Source organism: Sylvia atricapilla, chromosome 19 (assembly GCF_009819655.1).
Source record: "Sylvia atricapilla isolate bSylAtr1 chromosome 19, bSylAtr1.pri, whole genome shotgun sequence".
Taxonomy (NCBI): Eukaryota; Metazoa; Chordata; class Aves; order Passeriformes; family Sylviidae; genus Sylvia; species Sylvia atricapilla.
This window is the reverse complement of record NC_089158.1, coordinates 8,580,364-8,600,477: the sequence shown is the minus strand read 5'-3', so window position 1 is coordinate 8,600,477 and position 20,114 is coordinate 8,580,364. Positions and strand designations below refer to the sequence as shown.

The 20,114-nt window shown below is 54.9% G+C and overlaps 1 protein-coding gene across 3 annotated transcripts; it reads left to right on the top strand.

Moving 5' to 3' along the window:
• The first annotated feature begins 3,698 nt into the window (after positions 1 to 3,698).
• EGFL7 (EGF like domain multiple 7) lies at positions 3,699 to 19,969 on the top strand. 3 transcript variants are annotated; one of them, XM_066332899.1, is made up of 11 exons: positions 3,699 to 3,871; positions 4,642 to 4,940; positions 8,071 to 8,139; positions 12,787 to 12,928; positions 14,417 to 14,530; positions 14,655 to 14,767; positions 15,374 to 15,469; positions 16,707 to 16,871; positions 17,624 to 17,688; positions 17,944 to 18,100; positions 19,701 to 19,969. In XM_066332899.1, exons 4-11 carry the CDS (start codon positions 12,849 to 12,851, stop codon positions 19,721 to 19,723), a joined length of 813 nt encoding a protein of 270 aa, XP_066188996.1. In that variant the 5' UTR covers positions 3,699 to 3,871; positions 4,642 to 4,940; positions 8,071 to 8,139; positions 12,787 to 12,848; the 3' UTR covers positions 19,724 to 19,969. The 3 variants fall into 3 exon arrangements, with proteins under 3 accessions (XP_066188996.1, XP_066188997.1, XP_066188998.1); XM_066332900.1 differs by lacking the exons at positions 3,699 to 3,871; positions 4,642 to 4,940 and adding an exon at positions 8,546 to 8,714 and having other exon boundaries at positions 8,071 to 8,143; XM_066332901.1 differs by lacking the exons at positions 3,699 to 3,871; positions 4,642 to 4,940; positions 8,071 to 8,139 and adding an exon at positions 12,000 to 12,151.
• The last annotated feature ends 145 nt before the right edge of the window (positions 19,970 to 20,114 follow it).

Here is a 20,114-nt window from a genome sequence, read left to right as displayed (position 1 = left end):
TCCAAGGCCAGGCTGGACAAGGCTTGGAGCAAGCTGGGATAGGGTAAAGTGTCCCTGGCCATGGCAGGGGGTGGAATGAGACCTTTAAGGTCCTTTATAACCCAAATCAGTTTGAGATCCCATGAAATAAATGGTCTGTGGGAGTCCTGACCTGATCCATAATTTGGTGTCACTTTCGGCAGAGAACGCAAAATTCGTGTTTTGCATCTTTGCTAAAAGCAAGGCTCTGCATTTAGGATTTGGGCTCTGCTGTCAAATAATAGCAAAAATAAATTAATGATCGTTAATGTATCCACAGAGATGTTTCCTGGGGCAAGAAAGGGGCAGCTGGATTAATAGAGTGCGATTTTTTCCAGTGGAAAACCTTTCCCCATCTTTCTGTGCGAACTGGCTCCAAGGCAGACACCAGGGGTGTGCAAGGACCACATCACCTCATAACTTCAGGGAATCTGGGGGGAATGGGCAGGATTCCCAGCCCAGGCACCGTTTTTTTGGCCTGTGACAGTTTTTCCCCATTCCCAGGGATTTACAACAGGAGACATCCAGCGGTTTCACAGGCCGAGGAAACGTGCTCAGGACAGCAGACACTGCACCCCTGCAGGGCAGAGCTGATCCATCCTGTGTGTCTTTCCATTGCACGTTGGGTTTTCTCAAAGATAGGGCCCTGCTGAAATGTTTTCTGAGCGCCTGAACGCTCTCTGCAGCCAGGGGAGTGTCTGTGAGCGATCCAAGCTGCTCCCCCAGGACACCACTGAAACCTTATCTCCCACCAAAGGGCAGATAACAGAGCCCCTCACCACGCTGGCTTGGCCAAAGGGAGGCTCTGGGCTTTTTCCCACCTCTGTGCTCCCTGCAGTCACAGCAGCAGCTTCAAGGCATGGCCATGTCCCCACCTTGGCCACCCTGGGGTCCCAGCCCTGCGGAGCAGGAGAGTTTCTCCCCCCAAATCTTTGCCTGTCCGTGTTTAAGACACCCACTTGCACAATGTTAAACCTCTGCTCCGTGTCTCCCTCACTTTGTCCCCTTCTCTTATCAGGCTTTCCTCGGGCTGTCTGTCAGGAGTGAGAGCCCTCGGAGTGCAGATGGAGCATTCCAAAGGCTGTGTGTGTGTCACTCTGCCCACCTGCACAGGAACTGCCCACTCTGCGTCCTGCCAGAGCAGTCCCAAGACACTGCTGAGGCACCCACACCTCTACCCCCAACTGGAAAACGGGATTTGGACCAGCTCCTTGTGCAATGTGATGTCAAATGTCTAATTAACCACTAGCAATTAGCTTCTGGTGTTAACGAGCGGCCAGTTGGAGAGGAGGCCTTATGGGTGATAGAGACTTTGGGAAATGCCTTTATTGCAGAAGGAGAGACTTAGAGGAGGAGTAAGAGGTCTGCACAAAGAGAGTGCCTGATCCGCTCTGGGGGTCTCACCTGCCACTCTGGGCTACACAGGAGGTCACCGTGGGGTGGGCTGGGAGCTGCCAGGGCGCTGGAGATGCCAGCAGGAGGTTTGGGGACAGTGGGAGGTGCAGGCAGAGGTGTGGGCACCAACACCCTCAGGCTGCCTCCTTCCCTCCCACCATAACTGAGCCTTGGCTGCCTCCCAGGCTTCCCCCAGCACCGACTTCCCCGGGAGGACAAGATGAAGCGTCACCATTTCAGCTTTAAACCCCTCCATTCGTGTGGCTCCTGCTGACCTCTTCCTGCTGCAGCAGCCACTGCTCAGGGCTCCAAACGCTGGGTAAACAGGAAGGCTTTTCCACACATCCCATTTCACTCCTGCAGTCCCACTCAGGCTCTGTGTGTGCTCAGAGGTGAGGCTGGATGATGTCCCTGCTGTGCCCTGTGACCTGCATTCATCCCAGCACAGGTGGCACAGGGTCAAGCCAGGGCTTCTTACAGATGATAAAATTCAGGTGTAGAGTTTTTAGGGAGAGTTCAGGAGCTGCTGTGAATTACAGGGCTGACCCTGTGTGTGTGCTGATGGTGGGGACAGCGCTCAGCTCTGGATTTGGGACAGTTCAGGAGCTGCTGTGCACCGCAGGGCTGACCTGTGTGTGTGCTGATGGTGTGGAGAGCTCTCAGCTCTGGATTTAGGACAGTTCAGGAACCGCTGGGAATTACAGGGCTGACCTGTGTGTGTGCTGATGGTGTGGAGAGCTCTCACCTCTGGGTCTGAGATCCCTCATCCCACACATGACACAAACCATCCATGTGACCCCTGTGCCTTTCCATAGGGAGCTACAGCTTAAACCCCACCTTTGAGCAGAAAAGAAGGAGGCTGAGCCTCCCTGCAGTTCATTTGAGCACCCAGGCACTCTTTTTTTTTTTTTGCCTTGGGGAGATTCCCTTGGACAGCTGCGCTCCCAAAGATTCCCTCAGCTGGGAATGCCTGCACACTGGGAACTCACACACACACAGGGTGCACGATCAGCTGGTGCTGGGAGGGTGATGGGCAGCCTCTCCAACCCTTTCTGCCAAGGAAAACAAGAGGGGGCTTTCTTTAGCCATGCATTTATATAAATAAACACAGGAATATTTTGCGGCTCCCGGAGGATTTGCCCAGAGCACTGTCGTGCTGAATCAGGGTGGGAATAATTCCGTGCTCCCCTCGAGCCTGCGCAGGAGCTGCTGTGGGGACACAGGGGAGCCCCAGGTGACACGTGGCTCTAAATTCATGTCAGGCACTCTGCTGGGACAGGAGCAGAACCCACGGGCTGCTGTGGGGGCCTGGAGAGTCGAGAAATAATTGCCACTGCCATAAACCTCGTGCTCTAGAAGATTGCTTTCAGTCTGGATCAAAATCCCATTAAAAACTGCGTTGTTCCTCCTTTCAGCTGAGGTCACACAACACACACACAGATTATATTTGAAATACAATCAGTTTTGCACCTGAATGGGCTTGAAAATTAGGGCATCAGGGCGGTTGTTTCCATGTTTCTCTGCTGCCTGGCCCTGAAGGGATCACCTTTGTCAGGTGATGTCCTGCAGGTTTGGTGGCCCAAATCATGAGCCTCTCTCTTTCCTATCACAAGCACAGTGTGACAAGGTGACAATAACCTGAGTATTCCAAATTTCAGGGAGTCACAATAACCTGAGCTGAGCCTTGTATCCTGAATTTTGGGGAGTCACAATAACCTGAGCACAGCCTTGTATCCCAAATTTCTGTGAGTCACAAATACACTCAGAAGACGCTGCACTGGTGGCCAGCACCAACACGGCCATGGTTGAGGAGGTGGCCACCAGCCCTGGCACGCTGGGCACAGGTCCCTGGTGCTGTGGGGGTCCCCAGTGTCCCCCTTGGTGGGGGAATGGCAGGTGGCTGCAGTGGGAGCTGCCAAAACCAACCCCGGTGATGCGGGATATGTCCCACCCATCCCAGGCCTGGTGTGAAGCTCAGGAGGGAGCCTGGTCCAGCAGCTCTGTCCCCTCCCCGTGTCCCCAGGGACTGGTGGCTCTCCGTGTCAGCCCCCCGTGGCCGTCCTCGGTGGGCTCGGCGTGGGGGTCCCGCCCCGCGGCCCCTTGTCCCCCTCGGGGGCGGCCGTGTTTGTTCTCCGAGCCCGAGCCCCGTTATCAGCTCACAACACACACAGGAAGTCCTGTCTGGGATTGTCCATCCCCGGCCTGATTTATACAGGAAGAAAAGCATAAAAAGCCGCCCTTCCACCTCGGCAGTCACCTCCTGCCTTGTGTGCGCGGCCGGCACAGGGCGACCATGCCGGGGACATCGGGGACACACATCGGGGACATCGGGGACACCGCCACGGTGCCCGGGGCTGCTGGACCCGGGGTGGCCACCGGGCAGGGATGGCCACCGGGAGCCACTGGAGAGCACGGCAGGGCTGCTCCTGGCACGGTGGGGGACAGCAGGGCACCCAAGGTACCACAGAGCCACGGCGGGGATGGGTGGGGTGGGATGGGATGGGATGGATGGGGTGGGATGAGGAGCTGGCAGCAGGAGAGCATCCTTGTGAGCTCTGAGTGGGTTTTGACCCTGCTTGTGGTGCCTTGGGGATGGTTGGAACGTCCAGCACGGAGTGAACATTTGTGTGAGGCATCCCTTGGAGCACACACGTGTGTAAAGCCTCCCGTGGAGCCCTCAGGTGTGTGAGGCAGCCTCCACCTGCTCCCGGGCGAGGCTGGATCCGCTGTCAGCCACGTGCTGAGCGCGGCGTTGCTCTGAGCAGAGCCCAGCCTCCAGCGCTGCTGTTTTTAAGTCACCCCTCTGGCAGCCAGGCCGTTTTCACGGGGAGGAGAAAGCCAGTGTGGAAATTTTACCTCCTGTGCGTATAGAGGCTGCAAAACACTTGCACGAATTCCTGGGAGATGGCTGGAAATTCTTGGCTAATCTCTTTTCTTGCTGTGACTCCCTCCCTTTTCCCTCTGCCTGCTCTCTGGATACCTCTGGTACATCACCACGCTGTCCATCCTCCCCGCTCTGCTCCTTGCCCTCTTGCTCTCCTCTGTGTGCTGCTGAATTCAGTCCCACACCCGGGTGTGGGATGTGGGCAGGGGTTGTCCTGTCCTTTATTTTGGGCTAAAGGAACAGCTGAGGTACCCAGGCACTGTCTGGCTGTGCAGGAATATGGAGCAGAACCACGCCAGTGAAAGGGCTCTTGGTAGAAATAACCCAGCGTATTTTTTCCCCAGGGTCCAACACTCACGGAACCAACACCCCGAGCAGAGAATCAAACACAGAAAGAAACAACAAGGCTTTGCCAGTGATTAAATTAATTTCAAGCTGGATTGGGAAGGTCTGGCAGTGCTTGGGAGGCTGTAGAAGGGCCGTTGTGGCTGGAGCATCCTCAAAAACCCACCTCACCTCTGGGCAGCAGTGGGAAACACGGATCTGCTCCGGCAGATTCTCACTGCTCTTCCCTGGGATCTGCCGATGGAGCTACTCCCCCTCTCTGCCGTTCCACCACCAGCTCTCCTAAGTTTCCCTGGAGGTAAGGACGAGAAATTAAATCTGGTCCGGAGGCTCGTTTGAGCCTTTTCCCAGGCTCTGTGCTGCTGCAGATGGGGCTGGCCCCGGGGCAGGCAGATTTATAAACTGCAACAAATTGGGGCAAACGAGCCCGCCCCACAGTCTGGGGCTGGGAGAAACACCAGGGAAGAGGTCCCAGAGCAGACAGGGAAATAAAAGTGTCTCTGCAAAGAGAAAGGGGGGGATCAGAACTGTTCTTTCCTCACTCCCAAAGTGAGCACCGGGATCCCCATCCCGCCCACAGCCCAGGGCGGGTTCCTGCAGCTGGAGACTTTCCCCTGGAAGAGAAAGAGAATCAGAGCAAAACCTTCTTGTGTGAAAGGCTCTGTGCTGAGCTCTGTGCTGGGATGGTGAAGGGGCTGAGCCATCCCGCAGCTCCCAGTTATCTCACCACACTTCCCATGTGATTCACTGGGAAAGGGACCACCGCCACGTTTTGCCAGGGAAGTTTTACAGAAAGCAGCAAAATTCGGTTTATTCTTGGATGAGATGAATAATTTCCCAGTTTTTTTTTTTGTTTTGTTTTTTTTTTTTTTTTTTTTTTTTTTTTTTTTTACACCGCAGCCATTGCTGGCTCCTCTAAATGTAAATAAAAACTCAAGTGTGCGTGTGAGAGAAAATAAAGCTGGCTGTGGGATGGTGCCCTGTTCCTGCATTTGTGTTTGCACAGCTCCAGCTCAGCTGCTGCTTGTCCCCATGGGCACCTTAACTTATAACACATTGGTCCTGACACAATTAATGCTTTTGAAGTCCTTACTCAGGCCAAAAAATAAGATCACTTTGTGTGGTTCAGGTCTAGATTTTAATATGCAGAGTCCTGAGCCACTGGTGACAACAAAGTGAGAGTTATGGGTCAAGTCCTGCTCTTGGTCTGACCTGGTTTTATCCCACCGCCATCAGTGGACTCCTCTAGATTTCCAGTGAGATAACTGGTGTGCAGCTGACGCAGCTGAGAACAATATGGGCCAGGACAGAATAGTGGGAGGTCATTTTCCTCACAGAGCTCTGCAGAGCAGGGGCTGCTCCAAAGCTTAAACTGCAGAAGTGTAAAGTTTACAAACAGCCTCATGAAAAGCCTGAGCAGAAGAATTTGTCCTAGAACAGCAAAAGCCATTCCTCCCTTTTTTTTTTTTTTTTTTATTCCTTTTTTTTTTTTTTTTCTCTTTTTTTCGTTGAGAAGCACCAAAAATACCCTTTTGCTTCCAGTTCTGTGCCAGACCCCCGTGGAGAGCACTGAGAGCCCATTGTGCACCGCAGGTATGGGGTCAGCCACGGCTTGTGGGGGCTGCAAAGTTTTGCATCTGTATGTGTGTCACTCTCCTGCCCGTGTCCCCTTGTCCATCTGTCACTCCAGTTTGGGGAGAGCTCGTGTGCCTGGGCACGTCCCGTTTTCTGTGAGAGGCTGGAAATGCTCCTCTCTAAAGAGCAGGTTCCTGATGTGGGGGTTTTAATGCTGAGCTATGAATTCTCCACTGTTAATCCTTCCTTTTCCATGCCCCTGATACTTCCCACCCTCCGAGCTTTTCCTACCAAACAGCTTCCAGCCCTCAGCTCCAGCCCTCCATCCACCACGGATGCTCTCAGGAGGGTTTTTGGATGCCCAGGCAGGTGCAGTGGGTTTGGCAAGCTCTAGGAATTTAGGAGGTGGGTGAAAATCTCACCTGCACAGCCAGCCTGGTGCTCAGCCTGAGATCTGCTCGGGGCCACACTCATTGTCCCTCCCAGCTCACGCTGGTGGCAAAGCCAAGTGGGACACAAGGAGGTTTTGACATTGTTGGATCTAAGAGGGAGGTTGGGCAGAAACATTTCTCCCCTGGCCTGGAGACAGGCATTAATATTAGATGTCGTGGGAGTACATTTCTGGTGAGCAAGGGAGAAAGCTGTGGGGGGAAAAAAATGTAAAACATCGGGCAAGGGAGGGCTCTGAATTCAGGCAGGAGGCAAAATCCCCTGCTGCCTTTGTCAGGAGCTCATCAAACTGACATCAACAGCGCCAGCAGATCTGATCTTCCCCTACCCTGAACTGGCATAACTCCTCTGCTTCCAAGGGAACTTTGCCAGGCCTTGTCCGGGGGGATTTCCCTCCCAGCATAGTGAATATTAGCACGGGAGGCACAGAACCCTCCTTCAGAGCAGAGGATTAAATGCTCTTTTAATGGGCTGTGTGCAGCTCTTTAGCAGCTGACACGGGCACTTGCTGGAGCAAAGATACGACCCGATGAATGGAACTGGAAAGGAAACTTTCTGCAATTAAAATACTGGCAGAATTTTAAAATGCTCAGTGCACTTGGGGAGTTGCTGTTGAGAAGGCTCCAGTGGAGTCCCTGGGAGGAGCGTGCTTGGTCCTGTGCTGTGTGGTGGTGTCCTGTGAGGAGCTGAAGGATGAGGCCATCCTCCTCCTCACCATCAGATTTACACTTGGAATCCCAGGGATTCATGCAAAGGTTTCCTGGGGCACTGAGGGATGTTTGTCCTTAAACGAGGGTAAATGGTAAAATAGGGTGTGATGGTAAAACAGTGTAATGGTAAAATGGAGTGTAATGGTAAAATGGAGTGTAATGGTAAAATAGAGTGTTGGGGAGTGGCAGATGGGATCACAAATCAGGAAGCTGGGCTTGGATACACCTAGGAGAGTGTGCCAGGTGTACTCCTGTTCTCCTGGGTCCTTGGAAAATGCCAGCCTTGAGCACTGGCAAAGCTGCTGGGGGGGACGGATCCTGCTCAGCCTCTGCTCATCGCCCAGCTTGCTCAGCCCTAAAAGGTGCTCTGCCTGGATCCCCACTGGGATCACAGCAAGGTGAGGGAGCATCAGGGCCTTAGGATGCTCCAAAAACACCCGCTCTGGGATGGGGATGGATTTCCTCACGCCCTGCCACGGGTGTGACAGTGTCTGTGCCTGTCACACCGGCGGTGTGAGCTCAGTGCCACAGCGACTCTGTGGCCACCACCCTGCTCTCATCCTGCACCCTGCTCTGCTGGGGTCTTTGGGAGTGTCCAGGGAACAGCAGGTCCATCCTGGGCAAGGGCTGGCTTACTGCTCTCTGTCTGCCTGACAAAGGAAATGTAACACTGCGCTTTGTCTGTCCTCACAGGAAGAAACCAAGATGCTCCTTAAGCAAAGGATCCCCGCCCAGGACACCTGATGGAGCACCGCGGATGAGGTGAGTTGTCTCAGCTGCAAAATGAGCTCCTGTGCTTTCGGTGTGGCCACACAGAGAAGCTGTAAGGCTTCCACACGTGTTTTGCAATTATTAGACAATAATTCAGGCTCTGTTCATCTCCCCTGTACACCAGAAAAAAAACCCAATAACGCTCTCTGCATAACAAGATAATTACTGTGCTTCCCAGGCTCTTGGGAGAAGTTGCCTGTGCTGATGAAATTAAGGGAGCTGAAATCATTCCCCAGAGGTAGGATGGGTCCAGAAGGTGAACAAACCCGTGTGAGAATCTGGGCAACACGGAACTGCGCTTCCACCAGCACCAGCAAACCCTTCCCTGCTGTTGGGAGGGATCCCCACCTCCGCCAGCGCTTCCAGAGAGGATTCCCCTCTGTTCCCTTCTCAGGAGGATCCCACCAAAGCTCCTTTGGCACTGAGAGCCCCAAGCACCCCTCAGCTTCCCCAGAGGGTGCAGCACGGCCCGAGGCAGCTCCAGACCCACCAGAATATCCCTGAGGAAATCGAGGGGATGGGCCAGTGATCTCAGTTGTTCTCTTGGAGCCATTATTGTTGAACTGGTAAATATTTCCTTTAATTGCTTTAAAAAATTTTTACAGGGCTTAATTGGAATAAATATTCCCAGGGGGCTGCATCCTGCCATTCATTTGCACATCAGATCCCTGCTATCTTTAAGAATGGTTCTGTGCATGGGCAGGCGCCTAAGTCATTTGAGAAACAATACCCCTCTGTGCTCGAATTTTCCAGACAAAAATGTAGACAAAACAAGTGGCAATTTGGCACGAACCGAGGCGCTGTGATAAATAACCGGGTATTTAAGAGGAGAAGCTGTAGGCAGCTGGGCTCGGGCTGCCCGAGCTGTCCCGGGGCAGAGCCCTGGGTGTCACCCTGGAGAGTCCCTCCGCAGCCGGGAAGGCTTCTGAGGAATTTTTAAAGCATCCTTTATGGTTTGCTGGAGTCCTGGCGGTTCATCCCCGGCTCCTGCAGGGCTTTGGGATGAGCTCAGGGGGATTAACGCGCACGGCGGGAGGGTGTGGACCAGGTCTCTAACCTAAGGAGAGGGGATGTCTGCTCCTAAAATCCTCTGTGCCCACGGTGGAGAGTGCGGACCAGGACAGTAATGCTGAGTAAAGGGCATTAAATTGACACGGCTGATGGGCCATTCTCCCGGGGAGTCTGAACACCCCGGGGTGAGGGGGTTTTGGGGGGTCCGGCGTGTCCTGGCAGTGTGGGCTGGGGGCTCAGCCTGCCTTGGGGTCACCAGGTAAGGCTCCGGATCCACCCAAACCAGGGGTCCCTCCTCAATCCTGTCCCCAGCGACAACCTTTGAGACTCCACAGCAGCGTGTCCCCTCACCGCGGGTGGGTCCTGCCGTGTCCCCGCTGGTGTCGCCGGGGGCAGGTGGCGGCCGGCGGGGCGGGGGCAGGCGGAGATCCCCGGGCCCCGGCCGAGAGGCTCCGCTTTCCCCGCCGCCGGGAGCTCATTGGGCCGGGGCGGAGGGACCGGCTCGGGCCGGGGGAGGAAATGCGCGGGGGGCCGCGGCGAGGCGGCGACTCCTCGGCTCCAGCAGCGGTGAGTCCCGGCGGGCACCGCCCGGGGCTGGGCACGGCCGGAGCGGCCCGGCCGCATCCCCCGCGGGCAGACACGGGGCTGTCGGAGGAGAGGGGCTCGGTACCGCAGCGCGGGGAGCGGCCGGGGGGAGCCCGGGCCGGTGGGGAGGGGACAGCGCCGGGGGACAGGGGCTGGGGGTGCTGCGGCCGCGGGGAGCATCCCTGGGACATCTGTGTCCTCACAGGCCCCCTGGGGACATCCGTGTCCCTACAGCCCCTCCGGGGACAGCAGTGTCCTCACAGCCCCCCTGGGGACATCCGTGTCCCTGCTTCCACTCGGGACACCCGTGTCCCTACAGCCCCTCCGGGGTCATCCATATCCCTGCTTCCACCCGGGACACCCGTGTCCCTACAGCCCCCGGGGACACCCGTGTCCCCACAACCCCCGGGGACACCCGCAGCCCCCGCGGTACCCGGCTCCCTGCAGAAGCCGCAGCCCCCTCTGGTTATCCGCAGCACTCAGCGGTCCGGGCTCCCGGCATGGTGACAGTGTCCCCGCCGTCCCCGTGTCCCCGTGCCCCGCCGGGCAGTGCCACATCCCCCGTCCGCGGTGTCACCATGCCCGTGTCCCGCTCCATCCCGCCGTACCGCGTCCCATCCCGCTGACCCTCTCCGGGAGGATCTGGCTCTGGGGGGGGCACAGACCGGGTTTGGAGCCGCGGTTTCACCTGCAGAAGCAGGCCTGGCTGTCTGGGACAGTGCAGCCGTGACCGTCCCGGGAGAGTCATCACATCCTCGCCGGGGGCTGGGTTCTCTCGTCCCTTCGCAGCCAGAGCACGATTCCTCCTGCTGGAGTTTCAGTCTCGGTTCCGCGGGCAGAGCTGGAGAAAGTGCTGCTCGCCTGCGCCGTGGGCTGTGTGTGGCCCCTCAGTTGCTGTGGCAGGTGAGGCAAGAGCAGGATTTTGGGAATTCAGGAGAATTTGGGGCATGGTTCTGGCTGGTGGGACGGGGACCGCCAGGTTTGCAGGAGCACGTGGTCAGCCAAGGAGGGTTTGCTGACCCCTGGGACATAATTTCACTTGTCAGACCACCGGGCTTCACCTCGTCATTTGAGAGTCTTGAAAGGCAGAGACAAAAAAAAAAAGTATTTATTTTTTCTTAAACATGGTTTTTTCCCCCCTTAAGTTCTGTGCTTTAAAAAAAGCATGGAATAGATGGTGGCAACAGGTGAGAGGATCTTCAGCATCTTTAAAGAGGTTGATTTTCATAAACCCATAAAAAAGACAAGTCTAGACTATCGTATTTTCTACTTTTACAGCTTTTTCTGGTATGAATCAACCAGAATTTTATGACCCAGAGGGATCCTCTGAGAGCTCGAGGTAGGGCAGAGCTGCTCCATTCAAAGTGACAAAAACAATCTCTCTGTATTTTAGGCTCTGTGTTTCTGGCCGTCCCCACAAGGAAAGCTCCCATGGCAGCCACGGGAATCCTGTGGGAGGATGGAGATGGTTGGCAGAGTTTGACTTCCAGACTTCAGGAAATCAGGATCTGGGGTTGTAGGGAAGTTTTGTGTCCCAGTACAGCCCTGGGAAAAGCTGGCTGATGGAGCAAAGGGGAGTTGGTGTGTGTCTGTGCACCAGTGTCCTTGGAGTGTCTCCAGCAGGATTGGGGACAGGGAAAGCTTCTTCACTATTTTTAACAATCTTTCCTGCAGGACAAACGAGATTTGCTTTCCTGATGGTGGAGGCACCACAAATTCATCATTAGGAAATTAAATTAATTGCTGTGTTTGAAGGAGAATGGAGGAATACCAGCTTTAAAGCACCAAAACCCTCCTTCCATCCTCAGGGCTGGGCTTGCCTGGAAATCTGCTGGGATATTTGATATTTGCCATTTGATATTAAGGGGCAGGAAGGCACCAGGCTCGTTTCTTTCCAGATGTGAATCTCCATTTCTCCCCTGCCTCAGATTCTTCTCCTGCCCCAAGGAAAGGATGATCCCGACTGCCTTGGAGACCTGCAGGGTCTGCAGACTTGCCGTGGTTATTTGTAACACTCTGTTTCAGAGTTGGGATTTCCCAATGGGCTTTGGGGATCAAACTACAATTTTCCAGTCCAGTCCTGCCCCACAGCACGTGGGGGTTTTAGAAAGTTGATTTGCAGCACACCATATCTGCAGTCTCAGAAGGAGGTTTTGTGTTGTGTAGTCTCCCCTTTCGGAAAGTTTAAGCAGAAGGTCTCATTCTTTCCTTAACTGGTGCATATTTAAGGTGGGTTTCATTTCTTTCTCCTTCAGCTGCTGCCATCCGGAGGCCAAGTGGTTTGTTTAAATGAGACATTGTTTAAATTGGATATTGTTACTGACCTTCTTCAGCCTTGTTTCGTATTTGTCCTCAGCTAGAAAATCAAAACCTCTCTGTTTGTGCCTCAGAACCGACTCTGCAGATGGTACATATGGCCCTTACAGCACTTTCTTCTGTCACGAATTTGTGTTTTAAAGAGAAGAAGATCAGATTTCAGTGTTTTATGTGGTGGGAAAACACAGCTTTACAATGCTGCATGCATTAAGAAATGATGGGCCATTGTTTTGCCCTCGATGCCTGGAACTGGCGGCGAGTTTCAGGCAACACACGTCCCTTCCCTGCCCCTCAGCACACACTGCACAGCCCCTGGTGCCCTGAGAGCATCCCCAGGGGTAAATCAGGAATAATTCCTGGATTAATATTGATGAGAGGAGCGGTGCAAGGTGGGTTTGTGCCTGGAGCAGCTCCCACCTTGCCGGGGGTTTGTCCCCACGGCTCTGTCAGATGTCCCCCCCTGGGCAGGGCCACCTCACAGAATCACAGGATGGACTAGGTTGGAAAAGGCCTTTGAGATCATCAAGTCCAACCTGTGACCTAACACCTCCTCATCAACTACACCATGGCACTGAGTGCCACATCCAGTCTTTGTTTAAACACATCCAGGGATGGTGACTCCACTGCCTCCCTGGGCAGACCATTCCAGTGTCCAATCGCTGTTCCAAGTGAAGAACTTTGCCCTGGAATTTCCTCACATTCACAATGCTGCTCTCCTGCTTGCAGGAATCCCCACTGAAGGCCGAGCCATGCAGTAGGAGCCAGCACATCCCACGGAAGAGCAGGACATGCAGAGCCTCGGCTGCCTCCTCTGGGGACTCCTCCTCATCCTCAGCTCCAGCAGCACCGAGGGCTTTGCCCAGGCAGGGTAAGGCCCTGATCTGTCTGCACCTCTCAGGGGTGTTCTCCACCCATCGGGGTGAGGCACATCCTCTCTCTGTGTGGCTCTCTGGGCTGGTGAGGAGGTGGAAAAAAAGGCTCAGCAGCTCCTTGCCGGTTGTTTGTTTTCTCCCTGAAGCTAAAACATCTCTCAGAGGAAATATCCCAGTTCTATTTAATTCCATGCAGCAACACAAAGATGCTCTGGGCTGTTTGTTCAGGAGAGTCAAAAGCTCATCAGGCCCTGAGCTGTTCAGGAATTATTACTGTTTCTTTCAAGCATATCCTTCATGAAAATATGTGTGAAATCCTGCTAGCACACACATCAAGCCTTGTGAACAAGCTGTGATTAGAGGATGCAGCTCCCATCAGAGGAGGATGCAGCTCCCAGCTCTGATGGACACCCAGGGACACGGGTGTGGAAAGCCCCAGGTTGTGCTGTGTGCTCCCCAGGATGCTGCTGGGGCCCGTGGTCCTGGAAGCTCCAGTGATTCCCATTCCCTTTTTTCTGGGAGATGGGTCTGGGAGAACTCCCTGGATCCCAGCACAGCCTGGGCAGGCACAGCTCAGCTCCTGCTGGGTCTGAGCAAGCCCAGAGCTCAGGGCCCCAGCCGAGAGGAGCTCAAAACCCTCCCCCAGACACAGCTCACATTTTCTGCAAAGTTTGTTTTTACACTGAAATGCTCCTCCAGCATCAAACCTTTCACATTGTGTCCAGGACTGAAACCACAGCTGAATTCCTCGCTCACACGCACAGGCTGCAGCTAAAACTTTATTCTAAGTTTTACAAAGCAAACAATTGCCATTTAAAAATTACATCTTCTATAACATTAATCATGAGGCTGAGAGGAGTTTTCTGGAGTTAATGGAAGCCATCTGATGTCCATGCTAATTCCCAGGCTTTTTATTTTAGTTTCCAATTGAGCTGGGAGGCTGAGACAAGTAGATGGGTTTCTCAGTGGGACTGACCTGCTTGGACTGGAAATTGTTGAAAAAAAAATAAGGATGTTTAACCAAGACCACTTTGGCTGTTAATCTTGGGAAAGTTTTTTGACTGGATAACACTTATCTCAGGAAGGCTGGGGAGTGCCATTTATCCAACCTCTATTTTCTTTGCGGTGAGCCTGACCCTTCCTGTGAAATCATTAATTTCTTGGTGACCACAGGAGCATCCGTTTCAGGAATGCAAAAGGCTCAGAAAAGGAAAAAATCCACCCAGAAAGGGAGTGATTTTAGGGGAAGGGAGACAATGAATAAATCATCCCTAAATCTGGGTCCCCAGCTGCTCCCTCGGGACGAGGGAGGAAGCGTCCGCGCCGCTCACAGTGCTCAGAGTTGTGTCACTGACCCCAAACAGCTTCAAGTGGCTTCCCAGGTCACTGAGGGGGCAACCAGGCACTGCTGTCTGCTAGCCCTGTGCAGGGAGGGGAGCTGGGGCCGTGTCCCGGCCGTGGGGCTGACCCCAGTGTGTGCTCAGCCGCAGGGTTTGTGCCGCGGGGCCACCGAGCGCCCACACCGAGTCCCACGTGCAGCCCGTGTACCAGCCCTACCTCACCACCTGCCAGGGCCACCGCCTCTGCAGCACCTACAGGTGAGCCCAGAGATCCTGCTCCATCCACAGGGATGGGGATCCCAGCCCCTGGCAGCGCCCTGAGGTGCTGTGGGAGCAGGACGCAGGTTTGGGGTACCCGGCTCAGCCCGTCCTTGTCTTGCAGGACCATCTACAGGGTTGCCTACAGGCAGAGGTACAGGCAGCTGCCTGAGCCCACAGCCTCGTGTTGTCCTGGCTGGAGCAGAGCAAACGGCCACAGACTGGGCTGTAACAGAGGTAAGGAGCTGCTGGGTCACCCTGGTGCCACTGCCCATCCCCAGACCCCTCATGTCCCTAGAGGGGGCCCCAAGACCACATCTCTCCTTTACCAACCCTCTGCCTGTGTCAGGTGGATTCTCCCTGAATTAAATTTTCAGCATCACAGCCAAATGCTGTTCAATATCTGATTAATTCCCAGCTTTTCTCTGCTGCCTCTCGGGCCTTTTCCCTTAGGGATCACTTATTACCTTTATAGTTACCAGAGGATGAATAAAATGAATAAGGCCTTCCCATCTAAATCAGCAGGAATGGATGAGAAAAGCTTTCAGGAGGCTACAAATGCAAACCACAGCAGCAGCCAATCTGTCTCTAGATGAGCTCAGAGTGTGGTATCAGGGACTGTTGCTGCCTGTTTCCCTCCTCTCTCCCATCTTTGCTGCCTGCAGCCCCCTCAGCTCCTTTCCAGCTCCTCTTCCTTCCGCCCATCCTGAGCCCTGTTTCCCCTGGGCAGCTCAACCCCGCTGTGTGGGGCTGCTGTGTTTTGGGGTGTGCACACACCCAGGGTGGGAGGGAGGGTGACCCCGGAGCTGCTGGGTGACGCTGTGCTGGTGTTCCCTCTCACAGCTCTCTGCTGGGAGCCGTGCCAGAACGGCGGGAGCTGCACTTTCCCTGGGAGATGCTCCTGCCCCCCTGGCTGGACGGGACGAGCCTGCCAGACAGGTACTGACCATGTCCCCCCTGTCCCTGCTCCCTGTGTCACACTTGTCCCCTGCTGCTGGCACAGCTTCTCCTGGGAGCATCCCAGCTGCCATGGGGCTCTTGGTGTCCTCTGCCCTACACCAGACCCTCAGAGGGGACAGGGACCAGCGCTGTGGCTCCTATCAGACCTTGGGCCTCTCTAATTCTGCCCCTCTGCATGCACTTGCACACCTATTCCAGGGAAGTGTGGCTCCCAGGGGAGATCTGACCTCCCTTTGGCTGCCTCAGTGCTCCCAGTCCTCTTGTGCAGCTCTGGCATCCCCATTTTCTCTGCCTGCTGCTCCGTGCTGGGTCAGTGTGAGCAGAGCTGTGAGCATGCCAGCAAAAGCCTCTGTGCAGCACAGAGCCTTGTGGGGCCGGCCTGAGATCGTGTGTTCGTGATCATCCCTCCCAGGCTTTGTAAACTCCTGCTGTAAACTAAAACGCCCTTTTACTGCAGAGACTGAAAATCCAGAAACCAAAAATATCCGGGGGTGGAGGGGAAGCCTGGTGATGTCCAGACTCCTCTCCAGCGCAGGAACAGCCTGCTGCTCCTCATAACACAGGGAAATCGGGCAGCATGGTGCACACCAGGGCTGTAAACCCCTGCCATGGCTCTTCCCAGCTTTTCCCAGCTTGGCAGCCTCCTGTAAGGCAGAGGGGGAGCGTGTGGCATTGACCCATGCTGGGCCAGGCAGGGCTGAGCCCATCGCTGACAGCTCCAGCTCCGAGGGAAAGGATTTTCCCAGTGCCTAAAACAGATTTGCCCGGGCGTGGGAAGCGCTTCAGCTCTTTCTGCTTTGTGGGAACAGCTTTAATAACTCCCCCGTGTGAGGAGAGGTTACTGGGTTTTGTACACACTTGAAAGGCTGATAGCTCCTCGCCACAGCTGGCTGGAACCAAAACCCCGGCCATAAATCCGGGATGAGAGCCGAGCTCTGCCTGCGCCCGCCTGGCCAGAGCTGGGATGTTTTTGACCACAGCTTTTACTTCTGGCTGTGCTGTGGGGGCAGCAGGAGGAGGGGAGGAGGCCAGACCCCATCTGTCTCAGCCCAGGTTTATCCAGGGCTGTCCCAGGCACTGGTGGTGCTGGGACACCCAGAGCTGTGCCCGGCACAAACACCAGCTCACTTGGAGGGCCACTCACTGGGGTTCCACACGGCCCCCCTGTGTCAAAGCCACCTGTCCCCCTCCTCACTGAGCTCTTCCTGTGTTCCAGACGTGGATGAATGTGCCAGCCAGAGCCACGGGTGCAGCCAGCTCTGCATCAACACAGCCGGGGGCTTCCACTGTGCCTGCCTGGACGGTTTCAGCCTCGCTGCCGATGCCAAGGGCTGCCAGCCCCTGGTGCCAGCCCCTGCGACAGACACCTCCAGCCAAGCAGGTAACCTGTCCCCACACTGAGCCCCAGCTGCTGGGGGCCTGCAGGGAGAGCTGAGGGGGCTCACTCAGTGTCACAGGAGATGGGAGAGGTGACAACAGGCAGGAGCCCTCAGCTTTATTCTCCCAACCACACGACTTCCCCTGAGCACAAATCCATCTGTGAGGGTGGCAGGGCCTGGCTGTGGCTGGAGGTGTCTGGGATGTGTCTGTTCTCTCCATCATCATCATCATCCTCATTCCCGCAGGGCAGGTCTGGAGCCACGAGGAGCGGCGGGCGCCGCTGGTGATGGCCCATTATTACTTTTGGTACGCGCTGTGACACTTCAAACTCGTACCGTGAGTAATAATGCGCTGTGGCCAGCACCGGCAACACACAGCAAACATCTGGGACAGCCTACACCTGCCTCCATCCCTGCCCAGGGCCCTCAGCAGGGACAATCCCGTGTTCCCACCACAGAACAGAGAGCTGGGTTTTTTGGCAACAAAAGGCCAGGATCCACCTGATCTCTTGTCCTTTAAGCATCGCCCCACTGCCTGAAAGCCTCCCCACTTCATTGCAGGTGCTGCAGCAGCAGGAGCAGCCTGTGCCTTTAGCAGCTGATGCTCTGGGGCATGATCACAGCAGGGCAGACCCTGGGGGTGGAAAGCAGAGCTTGGTCAGAGCCCTGCAGCCGTGTCTTTCTCCCCAGCAGCTTCCACCTCACCTCAGCAATGGGATTTTACTCACTGACACGCCCTCGGTCATTTTTTCAGGTCCCTCCAGTGAAATGAAGGAAGAAATGGAGGACCTGAGGAGCAGAGTGGAAGCGCTGGAGCAGGCGAGTTGCAGCACATCCCCCTGCCCTGTTCCTGCTCAGGCAGCTCCCACCCGGGGCTGTTTGCAGCCAGGGTTTCCCTCCTGCCCGACTCTATTTTTAACATCCCGGCAGCGATCCCAGCTGTGCTCCCCGCCGCCGGCAGCGCCCACACCGCGGCTTTTCCAGCCCTTTGAACACAACCACAGCCCCTTGAGCCCTCCCTGGTGGTCCTCCTGGCCGGGAGGGATGCACTCACAGCTCTCCTTCTCCCTGCAGAAGCTCCAGCTGGTGCTGGCCCCCTTCCACAACCTGATGCCGCCGGAGGATGTCGGTGCAGACCCCATCAGCCGCCTGTCCCACTCCCTCCAGCAGCTGGACAGGATCGACTCCCTGAGCGAGCAGATCTCCTTCCTGGAGGAGCGCCTGGAGACCTGTAAGTGGCAGCAAAAAGCAGCGGGGAAGGATCTCTCTCCAGCCATCCTGGCCACGGGGAGCAGATGTGGGCCAGCGAGATCACTAACACATATGCCACTGTTAATCTGGATCTGCCTCAAGCTCAGCAGCCTGTAATTAATAAAGGATGAACACAAACAGCCCATTAGCTTCGTTTCAAAGCTGTTTCTGTGGCTGCACCATCTGATTGCCTTTACAGCAGCCAGAAATTGTAGGATTGGCACATGGAGACGTGGCTGTGGGGCAGAGCTCAGGGAGGAGTGTGTCACTGTGTGTCAGGCAGCACCTCACGGCTGCTGTCCCCTCCTGATAACTCGGTCCTTAGGAAAGAACCCCGAGCTCTTAGGAAATTAACAGTCCAAAAAGTCAATCAGGGAAGTTTAGGGGAGCGTGCAGAAGTTGGCAGATTTATGAGCCTGGGAAGTTTTAGGCGTTTCTTTTGGGAGTTTACAGATCAGTAAGGGCACCAGAGAGGGTCTCCGAAGTAGCAAAGTGAGGAAGGGAGCCCAGTGAGAGCTGCCATGTGTGAAATGGCTGGAGGTGGCAGGTCCTGCCTGGTGTCCCCACCACACAGAGGGACAGCATCCCCTCGGGTCCCCGTGGTGCTCAACCATCTGAACTCTTTCATTTTGATAGGCAGCCCTTTGCAGCTCCTTTTCCCATTAAGTAATTCCAGAAACTAGGCACGGCTTGCAGAGTCTTGGAAAGACTCAGGAGGAACTGGTTCAGGGCATATCTAGTCCCAGTTCAGTGCTTGCAGTAATGGCTGAGAGAGAAAAAGAATTTAAAGAACGGGTTTGAAGACAAAGTAGCTGCAAATAGGCACTTAAAAACCATCTCAGAAAGGGGTAATTACCAGAACCACTGAGTGTTCCAGCAGGCTGAATTTTCTAGTAGTGCCCTGCACATATTATTAATGACAGCACAGAGGAATGTGAGCAGTATCACAAGGTAACATGGATTCATTCCAAAGGATGACTCCAAAGTCCTGAAATTAATTTCTGCCAAGTCTGTCTCAGCAAGTAAAACTTGTTTTTGTCTCTTTTCATGGCCTTGCAAGTTCCTGTAAGACACAAAGCTGTCCTGTCATACTCCAGCAAGCTCTGGGGCTCGCAGGGCATCCCATGGAGTTATTCAGCCATCCCTATCCTGTGCCTGGTGGAGCATTTCCCAACAAATGCTACCCTACAACTGCACTCCCCAATTAACTGCTCAATGGGGGTGTGTGCAATGACAAAAAAGCCATTTTCTCTTCTTTAAACCATCAGCAGAAGGCAGCAGGTCAGAGCTCTTTAAGCCATAATGATTTTGGCCCCTCTAGGTCTGAACTACCCCTGATCCAGCAAAGACTGTCACTGGCTTTGGGGACACTGTGCACAGGGCCCAGGCAAGGGAGGTGAGAGTGACACTCCTGAGCCAGCCTGGGCTTGTTTGGCAGAAGGAAAGCAGCAAGTGTGGGTGACATTCCCAGAGGCTCAGTTTAGTCTCATTCTGCCTGAGAAAGACACAAACCAAAGCCAGGCTAATTACTGAATTTATCTTGCTGAATTTATTTTTTTGTTTTCCAATCTTCTTCCCAGGTTCCTGCAAGAACGAACTCTAGCAGAGTGCCTGGAGCAAGCTGAGTGCATCCACAGCTCTTATCTCCCTGCCCAGCCCCAGGCTGGGGATGAAGCCACACCATCTACAGGAAGGCACAGGGCAGCAGGAGAAGGCTGGGCTCCCATCAGCATCTCCATCCTTCTCTCTTCCAGTTCACATCACCAAAGGTCACGCAGTTCCTTCCAAACTGGACTCTGAGCCCTCTCCCAACTGGAGAGGCAGTAAATAAATGCCTTACCTCGTGCCATGAGTGCCTGGCTGTGCCACACTGTGTGACCTGGGGGTGTTCAGCTTCTCCTGGCTTTTCCCTTAGCATTATCCTGGGATAACAGCTCCCAGGGAGCAGCGGGCACAGGGCTGTGGAGCACAGACCTGGCCCAGGCAGGGCAGCT

Excerpts from the sequence above, each read along its gene's own strand:
- EGFL7 (XM_066332899.1), top strand. The coding sequence starts at position 12,849 with ATGCAGAGCCTCGGCTGCCTCCTCTGGGGACTCCTCCTCATCCTCAGC. Across the intron at positions 14,768-15,373 it reads CAGACTGGGCTGTAACAGAG|CTCTCTGCTGGGAGCCGTGC; the intron begins GTAAGGAGCTGC and ends TCCCTCTCACAG. Across the intron at positions 15,470-16,706 it reads GGGACGAGCCTGCCAGACAG|ACGTGGATGAATGTGCCAGC; the intron begins GTACTGACCATG and ends CCTGTGTTCCAG.